This window comes from Meles meles, chromosome 7 (genome assembly GCF_922984935.1).
Source record: "Meles meles chromosome 7, mMelMel3.1 paternal haplotype, whole genome shotgun sequence".
NCBI lineage: Eukaryota > Metazoa > Chordata > Mammalia > Carnivora > Mustelidae > Meles > Meles meles.
Genome location: NC_060072.1, coordinates 19610745 through 19632914, shown reverse-complemented (window position 1 = coordinate 19632914; position 22170 = coordinate 19610745). Strand labels below are relative to the sequence as shown.

At 40.3% G+C, this 22170-nt stretch overlaps 1 protein-coding gene across 2 annotated transcripts in view; it reads left to right on the top strand.

Annotated features, from left to right (window-relative positions):
• DRAM1 (DNA damage regulated autophagy modulator 1) overlaps positions 1-22170 on the top strand; it is a 36143-nt gene that overhangs the window by 3244 nt on the left and 10729 nt on the right. The window contains exons 2-4 of one of the 2 annotated variants that reach the window (XM_046011094.1): positions 13478-13545; positions 14922-15064; positions 21761-21938. In XM_046011094.1, coding sequence (XP_045867050.1) covers positions 13478-13545; positions 14922-15064; positions 21761-21938 — 389 coding nt within the window. Of the gene's footprint in view, positions 1-13477; positions 13546-14921; positions 15065-21760; positions 21939-22170 lie in introns of those variants that run through there. The other variant, XR_006819573.1, reaches the window with a different exon arrangement.

The following is a 22170-nucleotide window of genomic DNA, read 5'->3' as shown; positions in this document are numbered from 1 at the left end:
TATGATATTCTGACACTTCTTAGTGTTAAACCCTTTATTGTTTTTTTTTTTTAAACAACGTTGAACACTTTATTTTTTAAAGATTTATTTATTTGGGAGAGAGTGAGAGCACTCATGTGGAAATGGTGGGGAGGGGCACAGGGAGAGAGAATCCCCAAGCAGATTCCCTGCTGAGCGGGGAGCCCTCCTCTGCACTCAGTCCTAGGACCTGAGATTGTGACTTGAGCCAAAATCAAGAGTCAGCCACTTAACCAACTGAGCCACCCAGGTGCCTCCCAAATGTGAACACTTTAAATAAGAGCCATTGCGTTTTATAAGAACCATAATCCTGGGAGGACCTCTTTCCAATGTGACATTCAAACTCAGCTTCCTCATCACATAACTTCTTCAGGATAACAACATTGTTATCCTGTAGCATATTGACTGACTTCCTATCAAAAATTAAATTAGAGACATGCGATTCAAGCAGCCACTAGATTTAACAAGCTGGAATAGCACAGTGCTATTGTGCTAGCACAGAAACTAATACAGTTTCTGTATTAGGAAACCATTAGTTAGAAAACCGTGAGGTTTTCAAAATGAATGACAAGTAAAAGTCAACCTGAAAGGATTATTTTAATTTTTACAAGGCCACACCCACATTCTTGAGTATAATCACACTTACTTTGTTATAGTTTCTTATAGTCCCTCTGTGACCAAAACTGAGAGGCTATCTTGAATCAGCTTTACTTATCAACTCCTCCAGCTGATAAGCCACTCCCTTTTATATCTTCTTCTTTGGCCGGTGTCTCATGCTTCCAGTATATTCAGTGGCCCTTTATTTTTAAAGTTTTGTCAGTTCTGCATCCTGGTTGCTTTTTATTAACCTAGTCTCATTTTTTGTGCAAATACGGTTTGCTGGGTAGATTGTGATCTTTGGCCACTCCCATTGTTCCTCCTCATGACCACAAACCTGCTCAGTGGTTGGTGACAAAAAACTGGGTCACCTACAATTAAGCCACCTTAAAATGGAGACCAAAATGGCGTAGTAAACAAAGTAAAAGAGGCTGGGTCTTTAACTCCAGAAGTGAATATAAAAATGAGGGAAATTATTTTATCTTTCATGTGGTAAACAAGCATAAAATTTAGGTTAGAATCAAAATTAAGGGCTAGTTCCAACCTTGAACAAAATTCATTATAATGAACACATCTTCTAATGAAAAGCAAAATGAAAAGACAAAATTCTTATGATAAACAAAAATCTTAAAATCATTCAGGTGTGGATTTTTTAAGGGAAGGAACTTCCCAAGACAGTTTTATGATTGTGTGAAGCCCTTGATTTCACATTTGTCTTGTGAAGGGAGATACGAAGAGGCTCATTTTTGCAGAAATATTTTATGACTTCACTTTTCCCAATGATTGTTCTTAATCTGTGTGTAAGGATATTGATCTTGATTATTGTCTGTTTCTCACACAGAATATAAGTTTCATGAGGGTAGAGATTTAGGGTTTGTTCACTGCTGCATCCCTTGCATTTATGACCGTGCCAGACATGTAGTAGTTGTAGTAGTTGACATGTAGTAAATATTGGTTGAATGCTAAGATAGTTTATGCCTGATGGGCCTGCTTTTGTTAAGTGTTTTGTTAATCTTGTCAGCTTCCCTTCAGTTGTTAACTGATTCTGCCAGGGCTCACTGTTCATTAACTTGGGCTGCCATTCCAGCTGTTCTCCAACACCATCTGTCGGCTTCATGAAATTCTGCATGTTTTACGAGATTTGCAGCCTCACTGTGTAGTCCATTTGACTTACATTGTTGGATATTTACATCCTTTGATTTTTCATCGTGGTGAATAAAGGAACAACTTTGGAGCAGGTAACTATGGTTAGAATACAACTCCACCGAGTGCCTTCGAGGCCCTTGGGCAGGTTACTTGATTTCTCTTTGCTTTTCTATGGGTTAGTGATAGCACATCCCTCAGGAATTATCGTGTGAACTCACTTAGAACTCATTCACACCCTGGTGCAAGAACATAAGTTCTCTGTAAGCATTTGTATTATCAAAGGACCAGTCCACCTTGGTCTGTATAGATGCCAGGCTTAAGTAGGAAAAGACATTTGGTTGAGGGCTAATTTCATAAGTAATCAGTTTATTTGTGATTATAGCACAAGTTTTCTTTTTAATTTTATTTTTAAAGTTATCTTTATGCCCCAAATGGGACTTGAATTCACAACCCCAAGATCAAGAGTTTCATGCTCTATCTACTGAGCCAGCCAGGTGCCCCTATAGTAAAAATTTTCTTAACCAACTTCAGTCAACTTGCTGGGTTAACTGCTAACCTCATTCTCTCAAAAATACACTGACTGAAGCCCATGGTCCCTGACAGCCTCTCCCAGCACTGGCCACTCTGGGCTGCTTGCTGTCTTCTCTCACCTGTTTCTTTGTACGCTTATCCAGGGTCAGCTGTGTTTGTTCCCAAATGTGTTTATGCCAGGTTTTTTTTTTATTGTAATTATGTGATTTAACTCACTGTACATAAACTGTGGGTCTGTGAATGCAAAAAAGAATTTTAATTTTAAAGAAAATGCTATTGAATGCTTTGAGAAGATTCAAAAGAGACAGTTGTCAAAAATTGCAGTGTTTAGGGCGCCTGGGTGGCTCAGTGGGTTAAGCCGCTGCCTTCGGCTCAGGTCATGATCTCAGGGTCCTGGGATCGAGCCCCACATCGGGCTCTCTGCTCAGCAGGGAGTCTGCTTCCCTCTCTCTCTCTCTGCCTGCCTCTCTGCCTGCTTGTGATCTCTCTCTGTGTGTCAAATAAATAAATAAAATCTTTAAAAAAAAATAAAAAATAAAAAAAATTGCAGTGTTTATGACAAATGTAAAGACTAACAAAAAGCCATTAAAAAAACTAGAAGGATTCTGCACTCAGATTGCTTCAAAAGTATCTTTAAGATTCCCTTCCACTTTAAAGAACCCGAAACTAGAAATGAGATAAGTTAAAGTAGATGCGGTTTATATACCAGGGAGACACACAGTGGACTGGTACTCACATAACTGCCTTGGCCCCATCAACAGGTAGGCAAATGAATGTGCATACATGTATTTGCTTGTTGGTATATGTAGCCACATAATTTTTCTTTGTATCCACATAATTTTTGATGACTTCTGCCTTAACCAACTTTTTTGATTACTAACTACATTGTATTTCAGGCAATTGTGATTTTTGCTTCCATTTCAACCATAATAGTGGGGTCCAGATATTTATAGCAGCATTATCAACAATAGCCAAACTATGGAAGCAGCCTGAATGTGCATCGACTGATGAATGGATAAAGAAGATGCAGTATATATACACAATGGAAAATTACTCAGCCATCAAAAAGAATGAAATCTTCCCATTTGCAATGACAGGGATGGAGATGGAGTATATTATGCCAAGTGAAATAAGTCAGTCAGAGAAAGACAAATATACCATATGATCTCACTCATATGTGGCATTTAAGAAAGAAAGCAGATGAATATACGGGAAGGGGAAAAGAAAAAAAGGAGAGAGGGAAACAAGCCATAACAAACTTTTTTGTTGTTGTTGTTAGAAAATAAAGAACTATATTGTAGAAATGAATGGTAAACATGAACCCAACATCCTAGGAATCCTAGGAATTTCTTATTTCTTTACATGTTCATACAAATTTTATATGTTTATATACTAATACATTTCCATGTTTATATTTACATATATGTTTTTTTTAAAAAATATTTTATTTATTTATTTGACAGACAGAGATCACAACCAGGCAGAGAGGCAGGCAGAGAGAGAGGAAGGGAAGCAGGCTCCCCACTGAACAGAGAGCCCGACGCGGATCATGACCCAAGCCGAAGGGAGAGGCTTTAACTGAGCCACCCGGGCGCCCCTATTTACATATATGTTTTTATAAAATTGCATTCACTCCTACATATTATTTTAAATTTATTTATTTATTTATTTAAGTATTATATTAGTTTCAGCTGTATAATATAGTCATTCAACAATTTACTCCCGTGTTCATCAGGGTAACTGTAGTCATCATCTGTCACCAAACATTATTACAATATTATTGACTCTGTTCCCTGTGCTGTGCTTTTCATCTCTGTGACTTATTTATTTTGTAACTGGAACTTTGTATCTCTCTATCCCCTTATCTATTTTGGATCATACTTTTTTCACTTCTGTTTGTTTTGTTACAAATATGCAGTTTTCCAGTAACAATAACTTGTGAAGGTGTACTTTACAGTTCTAAAATAAAAATGTAATAATCATAGTGAAAAGGCCAGAAATACAGAAACAGAAATACATATTTCAAATCTCAACTTTCTAGAACTATATCCAGTATTATTGACCTGATTTGCATAGTTTTGGACTCTATTTACATACAATCACTCAATTATATCTAATATATATGAGCAGGGATACAAAATGCCCAGGGTTCATCAGTACAATCCATATAATACCTCATCCCTCATATAATACCTATCACCTCATGTAAGGTATATGTAAGTTTATATGTGAGCATTTTTATAAACATTTTTTATACTATTAAGACCGTGTCACATACAGTGTTGATGCCTGCAATTCATCATTTAGCCCCATGTTATGATAATGTCCCACCATAAGAAACCCTTTTAATGATAGAGAACAAACTGAGGGTTCATGGTGGGAGGTGGAGGGGAGAGGGGCTGGATGGGGGATGGGTATAAGGAGGGCACTTGTTCTGATGAGCACTGAGAGTTGTATGAAAGTGATGAATCACTGAATTCTACTCCAGAAGCCAGTAATACTGCACTGTATGTTAACTACCTAAAATTAAAGAAAACAAACAACCAAAAACTGTGGGGTCCAGGATAATAAATAACAGATAAGGGGGTCTGTGTGTATAAAGTCATGTATTCTGACATGACGTTAATGACACTTCAGTCTTTACAATGGGTTGATTATTACTTCATATCATAAGGATGAAAAGGTGGGCTTTGCTGTTGAAAACTTTTAGCTAGAAAAGTATCATCCTTGAAATGAAAATTTAGAGCTTCACATTTTCTTAAAAAAAATTATCCAAATGAGTTAATCCTAAGAAATGCATAATAAGAAAATTGAAGATCCTAAACTTTCACAGCTCAAAGATTAATTGAGGTGATTAGTTAATTCAGTGTTATTTGGCTTCTGAGTCAACTATAAATATGTGTAATTTCTCCTCTGTTTAAATTTTCCATTGTCATTGGATTACCTAAAACCTTTTTTCAAGAAAAATAAAATTGGTAATGTTTTTCTTCAGTTATTCTTACTTCTAAAAAGACAGAGTATTGCTCAAAAGTCTGACTGTTGCAAGGCCGACAATTTTTAAATATAAGGTCTTAATTTCAACTTAAAAAAAAAAAGAGTGCTCTACTCAGCAGTCCTCCTTACCTGACAGTAATTGCATTTCAGTCCCTCAGGTATCTGTGTTATAGACACAGTTCTTGCCAGGGACATCTTACTATGGTTCCAGATGCAAACCTGGCTATAGTTACGTAGCACTACAAACTCACATGGAAATAATATGTTTTCATAAAAAGAAACGTAAAATAGCACAGCAGGAAAGAGTTTCTAAGTTGTGTCCATTGAAATCAGACAACTCTAGATGGATTGGCTTTCCCGTGTACTATCCCTGTGGCCTTGAGCGAAATACTCTTCTAAGACTCCATTTCTTCATCTTTAGGATGAAGATACTAAGTACTTGCCTTGCAAAGTTGTGAAGACCAAGTAAGATGTGCCTGGCCCAGCGTAAGGGCTGAGGAAATGTTAATTTTAAAAATTTCTTTTGTGGGGCGCCTGGGTGGCTCAGTGGGTTAAGCCTCTGCCTTTGGCTCAGGTCAGGATCTCAGGGTCCTGGGATCAAGCCCCACATGGGGCGCTCTGCTCTGCGGGGAGCCTGCTTCTCCGTCTCTCTCTGCCTACTTGTGATCTCTCTCTGTCAAATAAATAAATAAAGTCTTTAAAAAAATAAAAAATAAAATTTCTTTTGTAATATTAGCAGCCATAGTCCAAGCAGGGATGATTTTCTAGAGACCCCTCTCAGAATACTTTCCAAATCTGCCGTCTTATCACCTCCGGCTTCATTACCACGGTGGCCCCAGCCGCTGTCATCTCTTGACAAACTACTGAAATAGCTTCCTAACGGTCTCTCGTTGGTCCACGCTTGCCTTTCTACAGCCTTTTCACAACATTCTATAAAAACATCAACCAACTTCGTATCACTTTCAAATGCTTAGCCCTCAACGGCTTCCAATCATCTCAGAATGACATTCAGAGTCTTCACCATGACCCTGGGGCTCCCCCATCTGTGTGCATATGCGCGTGCACATACACACACAGACACACACACTCACTCTCTCTGCTCACTCCTCTCTGGCCACAGCCACTTCCTTACGGTTCCTCTGATATATTGCCACCTTAAGGCCTTTGACTTTGCTGTTCCTCTGCTTGTAAATTTCCTGGCCCAAATACTCCTCCTCATCCAGATGTCTGTTCTAGTCCCCTTCCCAAGTCACCCTGTCTCAAGTAGGTGGCTCAACCCTCTCCGAGTCCTGTATCCAACTTACCTTTTCTTCACAGCATTCGTCACCCTGGACTCTTTTTTTTTTTTTTATATTGCCCTCCACAGATTAGAAGGTTCATGAAGGAGGGGATTTTTCTGTGTTACCTGTCACTACATTTGCCATGCCTAGGTTGTGTTGAAGGCAGTCAGTAACTATGTATTGAGTCAACACATCCTTGAATTTTGTGTTAGATATTAAGCTTCTTGAAGGCTAGTGAGTTGTCTTTTTGTCTTTGTGTCCCCATCACCTGGCACAGTTCCCAACACTTAACGATTAAGAAAAAAGGTTGTGGGGCATCTGGGTGGCTCAGTCAGTTAAACACCTGACTCTTGATTTTGGCCTGGATCATGACCTCAGGGTTGTGGGACCTAGCCTGGCGTCCGGCTCCCTGCTGGGTGTGGAGGCTGCTTGAGATTCACTCTCTTACTCTGCCCACCAACTCACTACCCCCGCCAATTTTTTTTTTCTTTTTCTGAACAAAGAGGGAACTTGGACTAATAGAAAGGGGGGCAATTTGCATATGGGTGAGGTGAGAATGGTGTGAGTTGTTTGCATTTATGAGTAGGAAATCCTTTTTAAGTTAAAAAAAGGTTGATACAGCTATATATATGGTGCCTCCCACTTCAGGAGAGTCATCAACAAATGCCAAAAACTTAGCCCTAGTTAAAAGTATCTGATAAAGTATAATGACTTTTTATTATCATACTTCTTCCCTTCAGTTTATTATATGTAAATATTGTGAAGATAAAGGAAATACCAGTCGCCTTTATTTTAGAGCATTCAGTGTCTTCAGGTTCTAAGTCCTGATTAATTTTTCCAAGCAATGGGTCCAGAATTTTAGGACAATCTAATAAACCTCAGTCTGGGCAAGCAGATAATTTTGCATACTGTCAGCTTGTCAGACCCTCCCTCCCCCATAAGCCATGACTCCAGGCTTTGGAATGATGGAATTACTTTTATCTAGTGATTTAGAGAACAGCATTCCATCAAGCTTATATTATCATGTAGGTCTTCTTTGCATTGTTTTCATTCCTTTGAGCATCAAATGATTATGCACTGGTGTAAAGTCATAAATTAGTATGGAGAAGGATGTTAGATAACTTGGAATTTTCCATGGTGAACTTAATTTGTAGAGAGGTAAATGCAGGAAATACTGATGTAATTTGATTTCCTAGACACAATCCAACCCTAGAAACAACTGTCTATAAACAACAGCCTCAACAGCGTCTGAGATACATGCAAATGAAAAATTACTTTCTATCTCTGTTGCAGTTTCCAAGAAGTGTGTTATTTATGAGGAGGCAAGCGAGGAGGTAGCGGTGATGGGGCGGGGCCAGAACCATGTTGCTTAAGCCATATGGTACAGAATCATGTGGTGGGAGTTGGGTGGGGAGACTATTTTGCAAGGCTGGGAAGCAATTGATTTCACCTCTTATTTGTTCTCCAGTTTCCTGAATCAGCACCTAAGTATGGCTATGCCAACCAAATACTACTACATCTGCCTTTGCACAATGAGATCATTTAGTTTGAGCTTAAAAAAATAAACATAAAAAGAGTCTATCCACAGCTTCTCTTGGTACCCCCTGGGTGTTGTGCTCATCTGGAATCCAATGTCAGGCAGAAGATGTGATGTGATATTTATTAATGATGTAACATATTAGCTCAGAGACTGAAAGACTTAAAAAGAACATTTGAAGGTAAAAGAACCTTTTCATTTTTATTGATGATAATGGGCAACCACTGCTATTCTTTTTTTTAAAATTAAATTATAATTAACATACAGCATCATACTAGTTTCAGGTGTACAGTATAGTGACTCAACGATTTTTGTTTTAGATTTTATTTATTTATTTGATAGAGAGAGATCACAAGTAGGCAGAGAGGCAGGCAGAGAGAGAGAGAGAGAGAGGGAAGCAGGCTCCCCGCTAAGCAGAGAGCCTGATGCAGGGCTCAATCCCAGGACCCTGAGATCATGACCTGAGCCGAAGGCAGAGGCTTAACCCACTGAGCCACCCAGGCACCCCTAGTGACTCAGCAATTCTATACATTACTCAGTGCTTATCAAAATAAGTGTACTCTTAGTCTATTTCATCCATCCCCCCAACTTACCTCCCTCTGGCAACCACCAGTTTCTTCTCTGTATTTAGGAGTCTGGTTTTTTGGTTTGGTTTGTCTCTTTTCTTTGTTTATTTGCTTTGTTTCTTAAATTCCACATATGAATGAAATCATATGGAATGTGTCTTTCTATGTCTTATTTGTGTCACTTAGCATTATACCGTCTAGGTCCATCTGTGTTGTTGCAAATGACAAGCTGTCATTCTTTTTAATGGCCAAGTAATATTCCCGTGTGTGTGTGTGTGTGTGTGTGTGTGTGTGTGTGTGTAGCCCATATCTCATTTATCCAATCAGTAGACACTTGGATTGCTTCCATATCTTGGCTATTGTAAATAACGCTGCAACAAACATAGGGTGCATATATTTTTTCAAATTAGTGTTTTCGTTTTCTTTGGGTAAGTACCCAGTAATGAAATTACTGGATTGTATGGTAATTCTATTTGTAAGTTTTTGAGGAAGTTTTGAGGAAACTCCATATTGTTTTCCACAGTGGCTGCACCAGTTTACAGTACACCACCAACAGTACAAGAAGGTTTCCTTTTTTTCACATCCTTACCAACACTTATTTCTTGTCTTTTTAATTCTAGTCATTCTGACAGGTGTGAAGTGATATCTCATTGTAGTTTTGATTTGCAATTCCCTGATGATGAGTGATGTTGAATATCTTTTCATGTGTCTGTTGGCCATTTGTATGTCTTCCTTGGGAAGCTGTCTATTCATGTCTTCTGCCCATTTTTAATTAGACTGTTTTTTTTCTTGGTGTTGAGTTATATAATCTCTCTCTCTCTCTACACATATATATATATTTGTATTTGTGTTCATATTTATTCTTTATATATTTTGAAATATTAACTACTTATGGGATATATCCTATTCAGTAGGTAGTTTATTGATGGTTTCCTTTCCTGTGCAAAAGCTTTTTATTTGGGAGTAGTCTCAAATGGTTTAATTTTGCTGTCTAAGAACTTCTAAGAAGTTTCACATTTTTATTTGCTGCTTGGTAAATTTTCTTGAAATATCTTTGTGAAGGGGTGCCTGGGTGGCTCAGTCAGTTAGTTAAACATCTGCCTTCAGCTCAGGTCGTGATTCCAGGGTTCTGGTATCCAGCCCCACATCAGGCTTCCTACTCAGTAGTAGGTAACTCTTAAATATTTTGTTGATGGGCAGATAAATTTCATGGTATTTGTGGAGCCAAATAAAAAAAATTTTAAAGGTGGTTGCATTGAATCCAACAACTGGTTATGAATGCAGTACAGTAATATTTCCCCAAATTTTTGTAGTATAGTCACTGCTTATGTTGCAGCCAGGTATAGGAATGTAGGTCAATTGGTACTCATGCACTGAGGATAGGTGTTGTAGTCTCTAAGCCTGAAAGAAAATCAGATTTATTACGATTGTTAATATTTGTCAAAAATATTTTACAATTCAGGCGAACCATAAGAGACTATGGACTCTGAAAAACAACCTGAGGGTTTTGAAGGGTCAGGGGTGGGAAGTTGGGGGAACAGGTGGTGGGTAATAGGGAGGGCACGTTTTGCATGGAGCACTGGGTGTTGTGCAAAAACAATGAATACTGTTACGCTGCAAAAATAAATAAAATGGAAAAAAATATTTTACAATTCAGTTATGGCATTTGAGGAGTTATGAGGTCTTGCCTGGTTTACACTTTCCTGGTATACAAGAAAGGCATGCTGATCTCTTTTCATTACTGTTATGGTTCATTGCCATGGTGAGCTGGGGCCAGCTGATAAGTGCGGCTGAGAGCCAACTGTGTACATTTCTTCCTAATTCAATGTTCAGCGACCTACATGTTGGCAGCTTGAACATTGACATGTTGGGAGCATTTACACCATGAAAATTGGCCTGTGCTACCAATCAGGCTCCCTCCAGAGCTAGTTGTTAAACATCTAGCAGCCCATCAGTGTTTATTCTCTGCCCCTACCCACAGTCATTCCAACTGCTCTGTTCCTTGCTTTCTTTAGAGCACACCAGAGGCAGGGAGGCCAGGGAGTCAGATATCTGGAGTGTGTTAACAACAAAATTTAACTTTTTTTTTTTTACTTTTTTTATTTTACAAAATTTAACTTTTTAAATAACATTTTTATTGGCTTTATTCATGGATTCAAGAATTGGGCAGCATCCGGTCTAACAGACAGAAAGGAGCTCTGAGGAACTGTACAAAATGAAAGACTTTTATAGGCAGAAGGGAGCAGGGACAAGGAAGTTGTACTCAGCAAAAAGCCAACTGATTACTGCAAGCTTACTTTCCCTACAGAGGACAGGGGTCCTATCAGACAGATTACATAACTAATGCTGATCAGGTGATTCCTGAATGACTGGTTAAAGGTTCCATTTCCAGGAGAGCTGAAATTGTCATTAAGTCTCAGTTTGGTGACTTGCAGCTTAGCTTAAGCAACTCCATTTTGGGTCTGTTGATTCACATCTTTAATAACCCCATGACCTTGAACAAATTATGTAACCCCTCTAATACCACTCCCTTCCTTATTAAAATGGGGTTGCAATAAGACCTTAAAGTTGTGAGAGTAAAATGAAATGATGTATGGTAACCACCTAACAGTGTCTGGTATGTAGTAAATGCTCAATAAGTGATATTACTAGGTTTTCTTTCTTTTTTAATTGCTAGTACCAAGTCATTCAACAAATACATATGGAATGGCTATTTACAAAGTACTTTTGATTCTGCCTGCATGGTTTTATTTTATTTTTATTTTTTATTACTGTTATGTTTTAAGATTTTATTTATTTATTTGAGAGAGAGAGAGGGAGAGGGAGACAGACAGCATTAGCAGGGGGAGGGGTAGAGGGAGAAGGACAAGCAGGCTCCCCACTGTGCAGGGGAACCTGAACGGAGTCTAGATCCTGGACCCCGAGACCATGACCTGAGTGGAAGTCAGATGCTTACCAGCCTGAGGCAACCAGGCACCCTGTATGGTTTTAAATGTACAGAAAGAAGAATAAAGCACAACCCTGAAATTCTGAGCTTACAGATCACATGTTTGATGTCATGGGACTGGACATCTGGGCCCTTGACATATGTCCTGCTTTGCTATCCATGGGCAGATAGTTACAGAGTCTGGTCAACTTATTTCCTGTCAGGGCATCTTCTTCCCTCCAACTACTTACCTAACCCCGTTCCCATAAATATCCTCACCCTTCCATTTCCTTCCTTTATCCACAAATAAGCAAACAATCTCCCTAGCATGTGGCAGGTGCTCTCGGGCCTGTGATCACAAGTACTCTTGCATGACTCACCTGGAAGCTGCCTTTTTATATCCCAAGGCCAAGAACGGAAGGCTTGATTTCTATGTGAGATTTAATCTTTGGACAAAATTCCTCCCGAGGGTAAAAGCTGTCTCTGCCTTTCTCCGTGACTGGTTTCTGTCCCCCCCTCTTACCCACATTGTGTTCAGAAAGACATCCCACACATTGTGCAGCCTTTTCCTCCTCAACACTTCTTTGGGGAGAAAAGTGGTTATTTGTAGGAGAAATGATAACGTGAAATTCGAAGCCCTTCAGATTCTTACAGGTGCAAATGCCACTGACTGAAATAGGAATAGAAGTGTTTGCTGTAAGGGGGAGCCTTAACCTCTTTATGCTCTTCAAATATTAAGTGTACATAAAACCAAAAGACTCCTGTTGTGTTCTGCACAATGGGCTTCTCATGGAATTCCCGAGATCATTTGAAGTATGCCTCTTCAACAAGATCAGTGTTTCAATACTTAAATTTCAGAGCTGTTTTAAAATGGGGAAACACTTAAGATGGGTATGAATTGTTTCATGTTGAGAACTCTTTGGCCATTAGCTTTAAACTATTGCTTTATGGGAGCAGCTTGATTATATAAAAATGTAAACCTTGGCATGAGTGAGTAGAAAACAGAACACATCAAACACTACTTTCTTTATTTAATTAATTTTTTCCCAGCTCATTTAACTAATGAATTGATTAACTGCAATAGAAACATGTCTTGTAGAAACTATTTCTTGTTAAAATACTTTATCACAGTTAATATATCCTTGATACCTTATTGCTTCCATAAAGTTCTACTAGGCATCAGTGGTATTGCTCAGCTTCCTACTATCTTATTGTCAGTAGTGGAAACTCTAGTGGATAAATCAAATTATTTAAAAAATTAAGTTATGTGTTTATGTATACTTAAAATCCAAATAGTTGCTTTTTCAAACTTGATTTTAGACTCCACCCCCCACCCCCCACAAAATAGTCACATTCAATTCTTTTTCCTTCTTTTAAGATTTTATTTATTTATTTGACAGAGAGAGACACAGTGAGAGAGCGAACACAAGCAGGGGAGTGTGCAAGGGAGAAGCAGGCTTCCCCCATCAGGGAGCCCAATGCAGGGCTGGATCCCAGGACTCTGGGACCATGACCAGAGCCAAAGGCAGATGCTTAAGGACTGAGCCACCCAGGTGCCCCATAACACTGAATTCTTAAAGAGAATAAACACATCAAGTTTATCGGGCTCTGTCATTTGAGAAACACCACAATCATTCACTTTAAATATTTCCTAGCTTTTTACAATGGAAAGATTTAAATGTAATTTCTCGTGGTAGAAAAATGAGTTTAAGATTTTTCAGGGCCAAAATGAAAATATGTTAGAGCAAAATCAGACCAAGTCTTTGGAATTCAGAGTGGCTAAACACCCAGAAGAACCGTCGTATTAAAATTGCCAGATATGTGCCTCCCAGGGGTCTAAACAGAATTCCCTTTTAATAATTTGGACATTTCTCTTTGCCAGTGATACAGGAACAACACCTCCAGAGAGCGGGATTTTTGGATTTATGATAAACTTCTCTGCATTTCTTGGTAAGTACACAATAATTATTATAAATAAATGAAAAATTCATAGTCTCAAGTGAAGTGAAATGTGTATGTATATAATTTTTTGTTATTTTTTTAGCAGACTATTTTTCAGAACAGTTTTATGTTCACAGCAAAACTGAGCAAAAGGTAGAGATCTCTCATATATGCCCTGCCCCGTACCCAGTGTCCCCCCCAACTATCGTCATCCCCCCACCAGAGTTGTACGTATGTTACAGCTGATGAGTCTACAGACATGTCATCATCACCCAAAGTCCATAGTTTACATTAGGGTTCGCTCTTGGGGTGTATAATTTTTTTTAAAGATTTACTTATTTATTAGAGAGAGTGTGTGTGTGAGCGTGCAGGCACATGAGTGGGAGGAGGGGCAGAGGGATAAACTCACACAAAACCCAGAAGCTAAACTGTAAGGAATTGACAGATTTAGTAGATAAAAAAACATTGAAAACTTCTAAATGATGAAACCTGCAACAACAAAGTTGAAGATGGACCAGAAGAAAATTTGTAATATTTCTAGCAGACAATAGACAAATGTGCATTATGTGTAAACAAACAACTGCAAATTAAAAACGAATAGACAAACTCAGGAGAGAAATCAGAAAAAATTTAAATGCAGTTTTCAGAAGAAGAAATGCAGATGACCAGCAGACATACTGCAAGTTGCTCAGTCTCACAGAGAAATGCAAATTAAGCCAACAGGTTGCCATTTCTCATTCATTGGATTAGTAATAATTAAAGAGGCAAGGGCGTACAGCAGTTGCTTTCAAACTCTGTTGTGAGAGTATAAATGCTACAATACAGTGTTGGAACAATTTGTAGATACTTCTTGGCATTTTAATTGTGCAGTTTTTGCTCCAGTAATATTACTTCTAGGAATTTGTCTTCCAGAAGCATTCTGAAAGCGTGCCAAGGACTTGTGTACTCATCATTGAGCATTGTTTGTAATAGGAAAAACATAGAGATAGTGTAGAAGTCCAATATTAGGGAAATGATGAAATATATACCATGAAGAGACCCCTAAAAACAATGAAGTAGACTTATTTGTACTGACATGGTAAGATCTCCATGGTGATTTCCTTAATGGGAAAAAAAGCAAGTCACAGAACACATGCACAGTAGTATTTATGTGAAAAGGATAAAAGGGCAAGTTGGAGTGTGTGTGTGTGTGTGTGTGTGTGTGTGTCCATCATACTGAGGAGAGAGTAAGAAGGAGTGAGGAAGGACTGGGTGGGTGAGTGGGAGACTATGGCAGTTAGGAAATTGAAATACAGACTTTAAAAAAGCAAAGCAAAACTTTCCCTGTGTTTTTCGTTCTAAAAGTTCAAATAATAAAAATTCATCAAAGTCCCTTTCTTTTACAGGGGCAGCCACAATGTACACCAGATATAAAATAGTAGAGAAGCAAAACCAAACCAGCTATTTCAGCACACCTGTTTTTAACTTGGTGTCACTAGTTCTTGGATTGGTGGGATGTATTGGAATGGGCATTGTAGCCAATTTCCAGGTATGTCCTGAGGTTGTTTGTGTTCTTGGGGATGATGGAGTATGTGTGTCTGGAGGAGAGAAGCAAGAACACAAGAAGAATGCTTATGTCAGTATCAAGTAGTTGGTGCATTTATAGAGTCGGGATAGTTTGCTTCATAGAAACAAATCTTTCTCATTTGTAAGTCAGTGCTTACTGGGAGAGGTGGGGTGCATGTTTGCATGGTTATGAGAAAGTGTATTTTGCTCCATGTTCTGGGCTCTGCATTGCTCCATGTTTATTAACATGGTTGATGGGTTGGGAGAGCGACTTCAGTCATTGTTTCATTAAAAGTGTGAAAATATTTGGGGCACCTGGCTGGCTCAGTCAGTTGAGCCTCTGACTCTCGATTTCGGCTCAGGTCATGATCTCAGAGTCCTGAGACTGAGCCTGCATTGGGCTCCATGCTCAGCTCAGTCTCTTTGTCCCTCTCCCTCTGCTCCTCCCCCCACCTGAGCACCCACGCTCTCTCTCTCTCAGATGAATAAATAAAATTCCTAAAAAAAAAAAAAGTGTGAAAATATTTGTGTGTATGCGCATGTGTGTTTACCAACTCCCGAAAAGTCATCTGATCTCTTCCTTTGGCAGGTGAGGATATAGGTAATGGGGGTGAAATCATTTACTCAGGGTTACCCAACTCATTCATTATAGAGACAAAATTCGGCCCCAGTGGAGCAAATTAGCTTATACGGTGACTCCTGTGGAGTCTGCCTGATGAATTCTTACTGTGCGATTTTACTTACTGTGCTTATTTTATTCTAACTCGTATTTTATTCTAAGTAGTGGACACCTGTTCATCCTGAGGTCTCTTTCAGGAAGTCATGGGAATTGTTTGTCTTTGGAGAGATTATTCAATATTTTAAAAATATTTATTGCATTTCACATTTGTACCAGTTATAATAGTCCTTCCCTCCTAGGGCTGTTGTGAGGATTCCAGGAGCTGATGCACAGTAACCATCACTAACTGCCATACGTGACAGCCACCGATACAGGCTAACACTGCGCTGGGCTTGCTCTCTCTACCGCTGTTTGTTTTTTGTTTGTTTTTGTTTATTTTTTTTTTAAGATTTTGTTTATTTATTTGTCAGAGAGAGAGAGAACACACAAGCAGTGGGGAGGAGCAGAGGGAGAAGCAGTCTTCCTGCTGAGCAAGGAGCTCACCGGGGACTGGATCCCAGGACCCTGACATTCTGACCTGAGAGGAAGGGGGACTTGACCAGCTGAGCCTCCAGGCGCCTCTCTCTCTGCCTCTGTTGTTTCTTTGTGGTAGCACAAAGGGAGTTCCAGCAGGAGGACTTTTGGTTCAGCCCAGGAGGACCTCTGTAACTTTTTTCCCCACCAGAAGGAGGCTGATCTTAGTGTTGCTTATTTTCACAAAAAGGTGTCCGCCTTGGCCGCCAGCCAGCTGCTAGAGCATAGGTACCCCTGCTGAACCGCAGCGCGGCACTGCTCTTGGTATTGATCCGCGAGGGTAATAACCTCGGGCCTCCACCGGTATCATCTGCTTTCCATCCAGCTGCTAGTGCCCCTGCCTGTCTGAAGCCTCGTGCATGAAGTCAGGAGAGTCACTGTCAGAAGGGTCTGTCTCACCTGCGTATGTGCCCTCATATGTCTGGGGGGCTGCCATCTGTCCATAGGGCACATAGTACAGGGCTCTGGGAAACTCGGAGCCATGTTGTGTGGGGTGGGGTGACAGACACACTTCCTTGTACTGCACCATTTCTCCAGGACCACCCCCAGGGCAGGGATGGTCTCTTGGGTCTCTGGCCTAACGAGTTTTCTTTTTTCTTTTCTTTTCTTCAGGGAGAGAGATTGGGTGCAGGGGTGCAGAGGGAGAGGGAGAGAGAAAAATCTCAAGCAGGCTCCATGCAAGGCTCAATCCCACAACCCTGAGGTCATGACCTGGGCCCAAAGCAAGAGTCCCACGCTTAACCAACCGAGCCACCCAGGCAGCCCACGAGTTTAATTTTTGAATGTTATATATCCACAATTACTATTTCCTTGTTAACACTGAAAGGTAGAAAGGGGAGAGGCAGGTTTGTAGCCTCCCCGGAGCAAGTATTCAGGGCTTCAGAGAGGGCACTGTGAGAATAGATTTGCTTCTGGCTCCATTTTACTTTCCTACCCTCATTGTCCCTTATGGTGAAATAAGACAAAGGCTGTAAAACATGGGTGCAGGTGACGTCGGTCACATGCCGGAGACTTTATATTTTATGATTGCATGCATTTGGTTTTTCATGACAACCAATTTATTGAAAATTTCCTATGGGGCAGAATTTATGAAAACATTCAATGCTTTAACTTCTATCATCCCAACAATGACCTTAGAAGTCAAGTGATAGTATTTTCCTCATTTGCCAGTGGAGAAATGGAGGTCCAGAGGGCTTCATACTTGCCCAAGATTGTATGAGCACAGAAAGGCAGAAGTGGACTTTGAATCGAAGCCATCTGTCTAGAACCTGTGGGAAAGAGTTAATTTCAATGCCAGGATGGGAAAACCTCTGAAAGAAAAAAATCAAGTACACAATTCCCACTTCTAGTACTGGAAAGCATGACGGGCAGGAAGATGGAATTGGAGAGGCAAGGGGAAGACGTGGAACGATATAATCGTTAGTAGATGGTGGATATGAATTATTCAGTGGGTAAGAGTATATGGTATATGATATCCTATTGCCTTATTCTCCAAATAACTCACGGGATGAGCACAACAGCTGTCAGCTTTTAAACCAGAAAGGGCAGATGTTATAAAGAACACTTGGAGGTCAGATTCATCAGACTTGTGGTTCTCTTTAAGGTTTCTATGAAGTGATTGCATCTTAACAAAAACCAGAAATAGGATCTTAAAAAACTTTCCTGAGAGCACAGTGTTTGCCTTGTCTTTGTTCCCATAAATAAATCTTTACAACTTCCTTGTTTGATATCCTGTAATTCCTTTTCAACGTGCCCTGAGCAAACCAACTCTGAGCTGTTCCTTTCCCAGGAATTGGATGTGTGCGGGCAAGAGAGCTCTGGCTGTCTTGGGGTGGGGAGGGGCGAGAGGGGAGTGGGGGGAAGGGGGGGTGAGAGGGGTTGGGGGGGGGGTTGTTCTTGAGTAGGACCAAATTGCACTCATCAGATGTTCCAGGAGCTGTCTGTCCTGAGCTGGTTGGGTGGGATGGCTACTTTTTGGTGTGTCCCACCAACCTTTCTCGATGCTTTACTTTCCTTCAAGAAGTTTTCCAAGGTTTAACCCTTTCAGTACTCTAGGTTTCTTTTTACTATCTTTTAAATTAACAAGAGAGTTTTGAAAAAGAGATCCAAAAAGGGTGCTGGGTTTTCATTTTTATCCTCTATCCAAAATTCATGTCTGATCTAAGAATCATTTCCCTTCGAAAAGACATCTATGATAAGAGAGCATGTACAGGGAAAAGCACAACCAAATACAACTCTTGCTGACTCAAGAACCTTCTGATCCAGTACTGTCGGGGTTAATGTGGGGGCCGTGGATTTGCAGATGGAGATACTAAAGGATATGTTGGATCAGAGGGGGTTGAGGAAGCAAATTCCCTGATTGCGCAATTGGAAGAAACAGAGTTTATAAATTCAGGATGTTAATTTACTTAGCATAAAAAAAATAGCCTGTGGAAAGCATCAAGAATCTCAGAACGTTATTTCTGAAAATGACTCATTAGCAGAGGATGCCTTGCCTTTTGTTCCTTTTCCCTTGCCCAAATGTGCCTAACATTCAAAGGGGGGGGGGAAGATCTGTGTTTTCATTCTTATATTTTATTGGTTTAATATTGGTTTTATATTTGGTTTAATGCTGTTGGCTTAATGTTTTCCCCCCATTTTACTGAGGTGTCTTTGACATATAAACTTGTGTTAGTCTAAGGTATGTAACATAGTGATTTGATATACGTAGATATTGCAAAATGATCACAATGAGCACATTAACTACATCACCTCACATAGTTTTTTTTTCTTGTGATGACAACTTTTAAGATTTACTCTTACCAAGTTTCTTTTTTTTTTTTAAGATTTTATTTATTTATTTGACAGAGAGAGATCACAAGTAGGCAGAGAGGCAAGCAGAGAGAGTGAGAGGGAAGCAGGCTCCCTGCCGAGCAGAGAGCCCGATGCGGGACTCGATCCCAGGACCCTGAGACCATGACCTGAGCCGAAGGCAGTGGCCCAAACCACTGAGCCACCCAGGCGCCCCTCTTACCAAGTTTCAAATAGAAAATATGGCATTGTTAACTGTGGTCATCACACTCTATGTTACATCCTCAGACCTTATATCTGGAAGCTCAGTCTTTTGATCTCCTTTCCCACATTCTCCATCCCCACCCCTACCTCTCACCTCTGACAACCACTGATCTGTTTTCTGTATCAATAAGTTCAGTTTTTCATTTTTTTTAAGATTCCACATCTAAGTGAGATCATACAGTATTTGTCTTTCTCTGACTCATTTCACTTAGCATCAGGCCCTCAGCATCCGCCTATGTTGTTACAAATGGCAAGATTTTTTTTCTTTTTCATGGGTGAGTAATAATCTGTGTGTGTGTTTCACATTTTCATTATCCAGTCATCCTTTGACAGAAACTCAGGTTGTTTCTATGTCTTACCTATTATAAATAATGCTGTAGTGAACATGGGGGTGCAGTTATCTTTTTGAGATATTGATTTCATTTCCTTTGAATTATTGCTATTTTTCATTGTAGTAAAATACACATATAACATAAAATTGACCATCTGAGGGCTGCTTGGGGGCTCAGTTGGTTAAGCATCTGCCTTTGACTCAGGGTTCTGGGATCGAGCCCTGTGTGGGCCTCCCTGCTCAGCAGGGATCCTGCTTCTTACCCTTTTCCCTCCCACCCTCAGGCTTACTGTGTCTCGCTCTCTCTCTCTCAAATAAATAATATCTTTTTAATAAATTGGCCATCTTAACCATTTTTAAGTGTATAGTTCAGTGTTTTTTTTTTAAATTCCTTAAGTACTTAAAGACATACAAATATTTTAAAGGGCATAGAATGTATTTTATTTCACATATGCAATTTTCCTAAATCTATATGCCCATGTTAAGTATCCTAGGAATACAGAATTTATACCTAATAAGTGAGCAATTGATATTCCATGTTGTGGAATGTTAATACAGCCTTATTTTATTATAACATAAATCAAGCAGTGGATTTTCCCCTCTATTATGAGGTTTGATTCCAGAAATGTTTCCTTAGAAAATAAGTTTGACAGCTTAACAATAACCCACAACCCTCGTGATCTCAGGGTCCTGGGATCGAGGCCCGCATTGGGCTCCCTGCTTAGCGGGAGGCCTGCTCCCTCTCCCACTTCCCCTGCTTGTTTCCCTCTCTTGCTGTATCTCTCTCTGTCAAATAAATAAAATAAGTAAAATCGTTTAAAAAAAAAAAAGAAAAGAAGTTTGACCCAGGGTCCTGGGATCAAGCTGGGTGACTCAGTCAGTTAAGTGTCTGCCTTCAGCTCAGGTCATGATCCGTGATCCTGGTGTTAAGCCCTGCCTCAGGCTCCTTGCTCAGTGCGGAGCCTGCTTCTCCCTCTGCCTGCTGCTCTCCCTGCTTGTGCTTTCTTTTCTTTCTCTCTGTCAGATAAGTAAGTAAAATCTTACCAAAAAAAGAAAAGAAAAGAAAAGGAGTTTGAAAGTTTTTTTTTTTTTAATCTTCCTTTCCATGTGGACATTAAAGATTTGATATTTGTGAGCAGATGGAGTAGAACCTTGGTTCTAGGCAAGCCTGGGTGGCTCAGGTCAAAAGAAAATCTGGGAGGAACAGGGTGTGGATAGTGAGTTGGGTTCAGTAAGGGTCTGGGGCCCAAACCAGTGTCTCTTGGACAATACTTTAACTTGTCCTCTTGCAAAGCTCACATTTTCAAGTTCAGGCAGAGACTCCAATGTTCAGTCCAACATCACTGTTACACCAGAAGGTAGGTGCCCATTGCACATTTGGAAGGAGCCTAAAGTGAGCTCTTTGAATGGTCCATCCTGAGCATAGTTGTGAGCAATACCAGATTCTGAGCCTAGACGGGGTGTAGGGGTGCCTTCTGGTTGAAATGGCTGGTTAGAGGATAGGGGGAGCAGGGCCTTGACTTGAATCTGCCTTTGCATGGCAAGGGTAGTGTGTTTACTTAGATTTGTGTGTGCATGTGGGGTGCCTGGGGGAAGACAAAGAGATTTTTGAGGAGCAGGAAGCCTGAAAACTCTAAGCCACACTCAGCGTGTTCATGGAACCAGTGGTATACTTTCAAATGAAATTCATCGTATAATCTTCAGTGCAAAACTGCAAGGCAGAAATTATTATGCCCATTTTACAGGTACAGAAATTGAGATTATAAACTAAGGTCACAGAGCCCAGTGGCAGAGTGGAAATTTTTTATCCAGTTCTGCCAGACTCCAAAGACCACGATACTCAGTTCTCCCACCTCTGAGGCAGACATCGCTCTGTCCCTGTCCAGTGTGCCCACATTTGCTGTGGAACAAGTAAGAGCATTTACTTTAGGGTCTGGAAGGCATTTCTCTTGGAAGTCTTCTGCAGGCGACCACATTTTCCAAGGAGAGGTGGGTGCATCTGTGATGACTGTGGCGTTGTGTAGCCCAGCGTGGGTGGGGGCGTGGGTCTTGCTGCGTGCAGACTCATGCAGAGTAACAGCTGTTTGTGACTCTCTCTCCAGGAGTTAGCTGTCCCCGTGGTCCACGATGGCGGCGCCCTTTTGGCTTTTGTCTGCGGTGTGGTCTACACGCTCCTGCAGTCCATCATCTCTTACAAATCATGTCCCCAGTGGAACAGCCTGTCCACGTGCCACGTGCGGTTGGCCATCTCTGCCATTTCCTGTGCAGCCGTGGTCCCCAGTATCCTTTACATATTTGTCAGTGTCTTCACAGGCTTGACCCTTCTCCCGCTCCCCCAGAAGAGCATGAAAAAAAAAGCAGAGGTTCACAGGCGGGTGTCCACATGCTTCAGAAGTATACATTGTTAAGGAAATACCTCAACACTGTCTGGTTAGATCAAAACAATCTTTGGGGGGGAATGTGTGTGCAAGAAGGATGGAAACTTATCGCAACACTTTAGTCTGTTTACTTT